The sequence below is a fragment of the Mastigoproctus giganteus genome, chromosome 6 (assembly GCF_048544385.1).
Source record: "Mastigoproctus giganteus isolate SK-2022 chromosome 6, ASM4854438v1, whole genome shotgun sequence".
NCBI lineage: Eukaryota > Metazoa > Arthropoda > Arachnida > Uropygi > Thelyphonidae > Mastigoproctus > Mastigoproctus giganteus.
Genome location: NC_143580.1, coordinates 187,137,707 through 187,148,081, shown reverse-complemented (window position 1 = coordinate 187,148,081; position 10,375 = coordinate 187,137,707). Strand labels below are relative to the sequence as shown.

Here is a 10,375-nt window from a genome sequence, read left to right as displayed (position 1 = left end):
TATATCCTGCTTAAGACTTGAACATAGTATTGTTTATACTAAAAGCATTCAATTTTGATCATTAATCAGTATTTTTAACTTACTATATTTTGAAGTTCTGGTTGTTAATTTTGACAGCTGACAGTTGCAGTGCTGAACCACAGGTCTCTCTCCCAGATATCTGAAAGTTGTGATCTGACCATCAAGTCCCATGGAGCTGGATAAAAGTCATTATCATTCATCAAAGTACCAGTAATCTGATTAGTGCTGTTAACAATAAGCATAACAGAAAAAATTTAAAAAAAAAAACACTTGAATTTATTAGAACATTTAAAAGCTTACAATAACACCTTATCTAAGAAATGATTTAAGTTTCAGTTTCATATTCCATTGTTTCGTTTCCAAAAGTATCCATAACAGATCTATTGCTAAATACATCTGCTAGCATGTGAGTTGGAATTTCTGACCCTCGAACTCTAATAGTATAACATGCATTTTCCACTTTTTGAAGACTGGATTTCAAAGTCTGAATTTTGCGATAAAATTCTCGCCCCGCCAAATTGCCAATAACTAAGAATGCATCATAGATATTCTGCAAAAACTGACATAATGCAAAAGGCTCATTCAAGTCCCCTTGACCAACACTATTAATACATTTTCTCATCAGTTCTCCAGTAAGATCTGCAATACCCAAAAGGTAATCTAAAGGAGGAATTATCAAGGAGAACTTTATTTCTTTTTCATTTTCATCTTCTTTCTTCTCTTCTTCCTTTAAAAAATAGAAAAATCATATTATACAAAAATCAATATTAAAACTGATAATTATTCTATTAATTCATATTATTAATCAGTTGAAATTATTCATTTTCATCAAGAATAGTTAGTTAAACTTTCACATTTGTATGAAAATTTTAATTCTAAAAATTCCCTTAGTTTGCCATTTAACTTTTATATGAAAGATACTGTACTGGAAGTTTTGGTAAGAAAAGAATATACTTATATAACAGACTGTTATTATAATAATGTTAATCTACAGTCTCAATAACTATCTACTATAATTATCCAGCAATAGAATTTGTAATTCACAATAAATTTCTTGGTAGCCCAGAGGCATATGACTTTCAAATCACTCTGATGAACGTTTTATTAACAATTTCTAAAGTATTTTTAATAAAAGCAAGTGATATTTGTGCTCTGTGTAAATGCCACCAGAAGTCACAAATCACATTTATTGGTGCACAGAGACCACAGCTTTCAAAAACTGTTTGCTTCCTGTTCTCTACAAAAGCCACAAAGCTGGATAGACAGAAAATTGTTTGCTGAATGATTTCATTCTGAATTTGAAACTATAAAAAGTTCTGCTAATTTTAGACAATTCATCAAGTCTTCCAGATGTAGAAGAACTGCAAAATTATTGCTGCTTCTAGAGACTGGCAACACTAACAATTTTCTTTCCTTAACTGCACACCTCTAATGGAGCCAATGAATCAAAATGTGAATCAAGCAATCAATTTATGATCAATAAATATATTCTTGTTTATGTAGTAGCACAGACCGAAGGCAACACAACTATAGTAAAATCCCATTACAACGAACTTCTCAGGGCTGCACAAATCATTTTGGTTTTATCAAAATTTCATTCTCAATATCACTGAAATTTTATTCCAAAGAATCATTATTTATATAAATTCTGTTGCACATATCTAATATATAAGTAAAAATTTCTGCTTCACTTTGCTTAAATATTGACTTTAAAATCAATAACAAATATATAGGGTTGTTAATGACAGTAATGATATTACACTACTGCAATAGGATCTGGAAAAGTTTAGGCAGATGGGCTGAGAGGTGGCAACTGACATTACATTGACAAATGTAAAGTACTGCATATGAGTAGCAGTAATTCCAGAGTAATGTATCAACTGGATAGTACTAGACTCAGGATAGTGGAGAATGAAAAGGACCTGGGGTAATTGTGCAGTCAGATATTAAGTTTTCTGAGCAATGCAAAAAGGCTGCAAGAGTAGCTCATGGTGTCTTGTCAATGATATATACAAGAATTTTGCTAGCAGGGATAAGGGGATGACTGTCCCCTTGTATAAGGCAATGGTCAGACAACACCTTGAGTACTGTATACAGGCCTGGAGGCTTCATTTTAGGAAAGATGTAAAGCTGCTGGAACGAGTAAAGAGAAGGGCAACAAGATTGGTGAGTGGAACAAAGGGTTGGTGCTACAAAGAAAAGCTTTAAGTTCTGAAAATTGCAGCTTCTAGAGACTAGGCACCTGCAAGGTGATCTAACTGGGGTGTATAAGGCCTTGAATGCTAATGGGATTCTTCCTCTTGCTCAGATTACTCACCTGATGGGACATAAATTCAAATTGAGGAAAGACAATTGTAGAACAGATGTCTGGAAATTCGCCTTTAGCTAGCAAGTGGTTGATAGTTGGAACAAACTTCCATCTGTTGTATGGAGATCAGCAATTTCAATAAGTTCAAGGCAGAACTAGACAAACACTTGGAGTGAAAGGATGGGTGAAGTGGGAAGGGGTTTTATTATTTTTTTATTTTTTGGCTGATGCTATATAAGCTTGCTTTCTTGCATCATATGCCTATGCTAATATAAAATTAAAAATACACCTAAAAAAAAATTTCCGTTTTAGTATTAATGTAATGGCTGCATGGCCATCACTAATACTAAGAAAGCCTATGGCTTATGCTGCACTAGCCAAAAAAACGAATACAATAATGATAAAAAAATTAAAAATAAAAAAATAAATAAATAATAATTAATAAAAGAAAAGGAAATTAAACCTATCATCCTATGTGCTTCCCTGACCCAAAGGTACTATCCAGATGACCTTTGAATTTCCCCAAACTGTCAGCATCTACCACCCATGTAGGCAACTTATTCTAGTAATTTATAACTCGATGGCTAAAATAAAACTTCCTGCAGTCCAATCTAAACATTTCCCCCCGGTAACTTTAATTTATGTCCCCTAGTTCTAGCATCATTTATAATCTTGAAAATTTCGTTCTCATTCATTTTACTGATGCCCCTCAGAGCTTTAAACACCTCAATCAAATCTCCTCTAAGGTGTCTAGTTTCCAAACTCTGCAACCCACATATTCGAAGTCTTTCTTCATAAGGACGCCCTCTTGCCAATCTCACCAGATGAGTTACCCGCCTTTGCACCCTTTCAAGAAGCTCAATGTCTTTCTTTAGGTGCGGTCTCCATACTTGAACACAGTTTTCCAAGTGTGGTCTAACAAAAGCCTTATATAATGGGATTATCACGTCTCTATCTCTACTTGCAAAAGTTCGATAGATCATCGATAAGACACCATGGGCCCTCCTTGCAACCTGTTTACAATGCTCAGAGAATTTCATGTCTGACCGTATCGTAACACCCAAGTCCCTTTCCTCCAGTACTGGGTTTAGTTGGACTCCACCAAGTGAATAAGTTATTTTGGGATTACTGTTTCCCAAGTGTAATACCTTACACTTTGTTGGATTAAAGCATAGCTGCCATTTTTCTGACCATTCCTGAAGTCTATCTAGGTATCTCTGAAGAAGCTCAGCTTGACAGCGATCATTAACTACTCTACCGATTTTAATATCATCTGCAAATTTAGACATCACGCCCTCTATCCCTTCATCGATGTCGTTTATGAAAATTAAAAACAACAGTGGTCCTAATACTGATCCTTGGGGAACCCCACTTCTTACATTAACCCAATCTGAGGAATAGCCATTTATCACAACCCTTTGCCTCCTGCCCTGAAGCCATCCTGCTATCCATTTAAGGATTTTCCCAGTGATTCCAACCTGTTCCAGTTTATAAAGCAACTGCTCATGTGGGACTGAAAAAGCTTTGCTGAAATCTAAATAAACAATATCGAAATTATTCCCTAAATCCAGCTTGTGAGTGATCCTTTCAAAATAGCAAACCAGATTTGTTAAACATGATTTTCCCTTTACAAAACCATGCTGAGTATCCTTGAGAATTTCAATTCTATCCAAATGATCCTGAATTCCACCCTTGATCATTGCCATGATTTTCTCTACCACTGAAGTCAGACTGACAAGTCTATAATTTCCCACTTCACTCTTAGAGCCACCCTTATGTATGGGAGATACATTGGCACTTTTCCAATCCAACAGAATCTCCCTATAGTCTAGTGATGCTTGCATAATTAGCCTCAATGTTCAATGTACTCACTTGCTGCCTCCCTTAAAATTATAGGGTATATTCCATCAACTCCAGGAGCCTTACTGGCCTGTAGGCTCGAAAGTTTTTTCATTAAATAATCTTGTGAAATTTCAATATCATTAATTACATATTTTTCAACTTCGCTCCCACAATTTCCCATTGCCATAAAAGGTTTTTCATTTGTAAATATTGATGCAAAATAACTGTTGAGTTCATCTGCAACGGCAGCTGGTGTATTTAATACTATCCCCTTTCCTTTACGTAAAAGGTCCGATCTGGTTTGTTCTGCTCTTCTTGGCATTTATATATATGAAGAATTCCTTATTCCCCCCCTTTGCTCTATTGCTAGTAATTTCTCATAAACTGCTGTTGCCTGTCGAACCTTTTCTGTGGCTGTATTACAGATCATCTTGTAGCCGTTATAGGCTTCAATACTTTTTATTGCTCTGTAACCTTTCCATGCTCAAGTAATGTGGAAACTACACTATTCATCCAACGTGGAACTCTTCTCGTGGAGTATTTTTTTTTAATGGTAAATACGCATTCAAGGCATCTGTGATTAATGTTTTAAAAGCATAAAAAGGTAAACTGCAGCCATTATCAACCCACTGCAGGACGGAAGCCTCCTCAACAATTAATGTTGATTTAAAAGCATACCACAGTTCAATTGTATTCATTCTCTGTGCGATATCTACCCAGTTAATAGAGGCCATGTAGTACCTTTTCGGAAATTAAAACCCATTCCTTTGCCTTTTACTACTGCTACCTCTCTCATCATCATCATCCACCGTAGAACTCAGTGATCACTTCCTGCTATTGGTTCCTCTGTCAGCCCTGTTATGTCATCTGATTCGTGGGTGATGAGGTCTAGGATATTCTTTTCTCTAGTACTTTCCTTGACATGTTGATACAAATAACAGTCATCTAGTTGATTTAAAAATTTTGTTCCCCATGTCGAGTTTCCTTCCCATTTACTCCAATCAATTAGAGGCAAATTGAAATCACCCATAATAAGACATTGACACTTACTTGCCCATTCCATTTGCATGTAGAGGCTTTCGTCATATAATCTTCACAATCACCTGGTCTGTAGATTACTCCTACTCAAATTATACCTTTGTTTCCAACTATCTCACACCATACAGATTCTATACTAGCATGCGAAACATCTGAATCTGGGAAAGCTATCGTCGCACTCAGGCTGCTTCTGATAAGAAGCATTACCCCACCACCCCTTCTATCTACCCTATCCTTTCTAAATACATTATAGAAGCTGTACTGAAACTCATCATCGCCAATTTCCGGGTGGCACCACGTCTCCGTAAGCCCTATTATGTCTGCGTTACTTGTTTTAACCAGCAGTTCAAATTCGCTCATTTTATTGACAACACTAACATTACTATATAAACAATTAAGACTTACTGTTCTTGTATATTTAACTAACCTAACACAACCCTTGAAGTTTTTTAGGCTCTTCCCTGGCATTAGCTACCCGCTCACTTGAAATGTTTCTGCCCCCAGAACATCTGACAATATGTCCAGTTGGGGTAACAGATAAGAACTCTTGAGGTAGTGCAAGAGTTACTTTGAACAATATTATCTGATAAATGTGTTTTTCCAGAGAGTGCCGCATTCAAAGCATATTTTATCTAAAAAAAATGTTACATTCAGAAATAGGATACAACTTATTGTCAATAGTCAACTTTTTTTTAACTAACTTCCCCTGCATTAATACAAAAATTCAACATTAGTACAATAAAGAACATGGAGGGTACAGGGGTAGAAAAAGAAAATGTAGTAAAGGGTGTGATAATGTATTATCTTACTGCAACTTTTAAAACTTCCATTATTTTTCTTCAAGCAAATGCTTCCATAGCCATATTTTGAATATGGTGCACAGAATACATCCATAATTTTCCAATAAAGTTTCTTTCATTGTAAGCCAGTATATTTAAGACATAGGTGAACTTTGAAAATAACTCACTGTTTGCATTTTTTTATCAAAACTATTTCAATCAAATGAGACTTAGAAAGTAGTAATAAATATAAGCAAAGCTGCCAACTTTTGACTTTCAAAACAAGATCAGGCATTTTCAAGCAGGAGGAAAACAGAGTATTTTGGAAAAGCAGGAAGTTTTTTTTTGTTTTGATAGTTATTGGCGCATTGGCTTCTGTGGCCATAGTGCACCTCCCAAGGTTTTTTGCAGTACTTTGATCCAAGCCCGAAGCGGGATTCGAACCCGTGACCTTTGGGTTGCCAGGCAGGAGCTTTAGCCGGGTCCGGCTAGCCCAGTTGGCAGAAAAGCAGGAAGTGATATCTCTCTCACTCTTTTTTTATAAATGAGAATTGCTTGGAATCGCTTTGATTACTGCCAGCTGTAGTAATCAAAAACTACCCATTTTTCAGATCCATCACTACTGTGTCTTTCCCTGTTCATGCAATTTCATTAACAATGCCAGTTTTTTTTTTTTTTTTTTGTTCTTCAACAACCCATATTTTCTGCTATTTTGCCATTGGGAAACATTTCTGAGTGATGAGCTTGCATGATCAGCACAACTCAGAGGAAGTTTAAGTTCTATGACCAAGGATACAAATAAACGTTCAACACCCATGACATTCTCACCATGAGAATACACCCTATTTTTGCATTTGTTTCTATGCACTGCATGCTGTCATTATACTTGTTTGTTTGCAAATGTCTGATTACATTTCATTTCCTCTTACTTGAAATTGAAAAAAAAAATCAAATCTATATACAGTTCACAATGTAAAATGTTACTTATTCAGATTTCACAATATATGGAAAATCTTACATATTTCTTGGGCATCTTACTGAAAGGCATCGTTAATTAGCTTCACACTACACAATACTAAGAAATGGTTACACACAGCAGAGAATAACACTATTATTGCAGGTTTCTATTTTGCAAAATAGACTACTATGTGCACCTGATGGCCAATTCATTAACAAAATTAAAAAGCAGAAATTCACAAAAAAATTTTTAAAAATATCTAATTTTAATGTAGTTTTATCAGAGAACAACTAAGTTTTTGCAAGAAAGAGAAGCAACTCCTTGTCACCATCTGTATTATGACAATGAGACAGAGAAGGGTTGAGTTTAATAAAAAAGATAGATTCTCTGTTGTAAATCCAGAGTTCGTAGCTAGAATAAACATTTCTAAGTTAGCCAGGATAAAAAAAAAAAAAAAAAAAAAAACAGCTGTTTTTTTTTTTTTTTTTTTTTTGCTTTACAGTTAAACTATCTAATTAAGATTTAAAAAAAAAAGGATAACTTACATTTTCCTTAACTTTTTCTGTATAGACAAGATCTGGCTGAAGTTCATTTAAACTGACAAGTCTTCCATCTTTCAAGTAATGATAAAAGGTTAATGCTTCCACATACTCTTGTAATCCTGAAAATATAGTTCTGATGTTAAATGGAGAGATTTGTTTACCAATATGCAAGTTCCCACCTAATAATGTTAAGTGGAGAATTACAAAATGTGTAATGGCTCCAATGTAATGAGGTTTACTGTTACTTAACTTCAAACTAAATTGTGCCACCATTTTTCCCTTTAAAGCAGGAAAATTGACATTGTAAACAGACTAACATTGTATTCAGTTCATAATGATTTCAACCTGCAAAATCAAGAAAAATAAATGGCAAAAAAACTATCTTTATGTGCTTCTTCCTGTTAAGTTATCAGGCGCATCCGTAGCCAGGTGGGCAGGAGCAGCAGTGCGTAGCACACGCTTCTTGATTAGACCAGGGTTCAAGCCCGTGACCACTAAATACGAAGGATGCAGAAAGGTCAGGGAATGACCACCGCATATCCCCGGAGCAATATGGCCTTAGTTGCTAATGCTCCTAAAAACCAAACAACAACAACATCCTGTTAAGTTAAAATTATATTAATATAATTTTGTTTGTTGTAAACCTTAAAGGTTTAAGTGTGGTGTTAGAATCTTTCAATTCGTTATGTTAAAAAGCAAAACTTCAGAAATTATGAAAGAATGCTTAGACCACGATATTTATTTTTTGTACAAGTTTAGTTTATTGCTCTTTTGTAAGTATCAATATATACTAAAGTTTTAAGGCTGGTGATATTTCAGGATTCTACACCTGCTGAAGCCTACTTCAAAACATACAGGGGGCTGCGAGTAAGGGAGAGATGGTTCTGACCCTTTGCGATCTATCAACAGACAACCCAGTAACGTCTTTCTCATACTATACAAAACTTTAGGCTAGTATTGTATTTTTTAAATAACACTACCCGACAATTTTTTTCGTCATACCTCTGGAACGAAAGTTGGTTATTCTGAACAAAATTAATGTCCTGATTCTGAAAATATCAATCTTTTACTTCTGTCACGTCTACATCAAAAGATGTATGCATCTTTTAAATTCCTTGCTTTTATACAATATCAGCATACATAGTTGTAATTATTACACACAATATATGTTACTTAGACATGTTCAGCTCAATGATTTCCTTTTATACTCCAGATTGCCTTCCTGTTTAAGGAACCAACAGTAATCTCCCATCATGGCAGAGTCCCAGTGACCTTGGTATTGTTTTTCCAATACAGATACATCCTGGTGGAAGCACTCTCCTTGTTCATCACTGACATCTGCTAAGTTTTCAGGAAATAAATCCAGATGGGAATAAAGGAAATGCATTTTCAATGACATTCGGCACAACGCATTTCAACAAGTTTGTCACCAGTTGCTCATAGTTCTCTTCTTTTCTCTTTCTGAGGAATCCATGTACTACAGCCTTGAAAGATCCCCATGCAGCCAGTTCAACATCACTCAGGTTTCTTTGAAATTCTTCATCTTTTAGGAGCTTTTTTATTTGAAGACTTCATGAAAATTCCTCCCTTCAGCTTTGCACGAGATAAATTTGGAAACATTTTCAGTAAATATACAAATCCTCTGCTTTCTTTATCCAGCATCTTAGTGAAATTCTTAATCAGTCCAAGCTTGATGTGTAAAGGGGGGGGGGGGGAAACCTTTTGTGGATCAACCAATGGAACATACTTTACATTGCTTTTGCCGGGAAGATATTCATCTCTCTCTTGTCCCAGTGTTGTAGGATGTAGTGTTTGGGTGTTGAACGACTATCCCACAAACACAGGAAACAACAGTATTTAGTGAAACCACATTGCAACCCAACAAGCAGTCCAATCACTGTGAGATCACCACAAATATTCCAACCATAGTCATTGTAACGTATAGCAGCAAGAATCTGGGACATACTATTGTAAGTTTCTTTCAGGCCAACAGCATGAACAAGAGGAATTGATGGTAAAGTATTTCCATTATGAAGCAATACTGCTTTCAAACTTAGCTTTGATGCATCAATGAACAAATGCCATTCAGAGGTATTGTGATCAATGTTCACTTCATGCATAAGACCAACGACATCTTTGCAGACACGTTGTTTTCCACTGCAAAATATCTTGAAAACTCTTCATTTCGCTTACAGTATATTGTAATATTTGTACCTTTGGTGAGTAAGTTCCACTGTTGTAGTCTGGATCCGAGTAATTCAGCCTTCTCTATGGGCAAGCCCAAGTCTCTGATCAAGTCACTTAATTCTTCTTGTTCAATGTAGTGTGGGGCCTTTTCTTTTTCTGGTTCCGCGACATCTGGTAAAATGATTTCTTCTGTACCTTCATTGTTCTTCCCCATACCCCAAGATTTTGGTGGCACAGGTACTGGCAGTTCTTTACCGTGTGGCACTGGCCTAATTGCTGATGGGATATTTGGATATTTGATGCAGTGCTTGCTCTTTTTGGAAATACCATTTATTTTTGTCATGCAGAAATAGCAGTCGTCGAAATGATTCTTGAGCTCGCGCCACACCATAGGGATGGCAAAAGGTAATGCTCTCAGCTTGCCATATAACCACAGCCTTAAGTTCATTGTAGAAGTAATACAACAGATATGTGGAACCCAATTTTTTTCTTGATCGCCGATCTTTCAGCCGAAGTACAATGAATATGCAACTTGTGTGACATTGTATATTTTCTTCCTCTGAGTTTTTGGGGTTGTGTCCACAAATATAGCAGAAGTTGTCTGGGTGATTGACACAAGTTCTATGCTTTGTCTTCTCCATTTTAACAATGCATTTACTTAAAAACAGTAAAAGCAATTGGTAAAATTGAACAGAAGGTG

At 35.7% G+C, this 10,375-nt stretch overlaps 1 protein-coding gene across 1 annotated transcript in view; it reads right to left on the bottom strand.

Moving 5' to 3' along the window:
- Positions 1 to 280: 280 nt before the first annotated feature.
- The window catches only part of Trax (Translin associated factor X), a 48,590-nt gene continuing 38,495 nt past the window's right edge, over positions 281 to 10,375 (bottom strand). Inside the window, exons 4-5 of the mRNA XM_090375562.1 lie at positions 7,492 to 7,607; positions 281 to 748 (exon numbers count right to left, since the gene is read on the bottom strand). Coding sequence (XP_090231688.1) covers positions 347 to 748; positions 7,492 to 7,607 — 518 coding nt within the window. The 3' untranslated portion in view covers positions 281 to 346. The remainder of the gene's footprint in view (positions 749 to 7,491; positions 7,608 to 10,375) is intronic.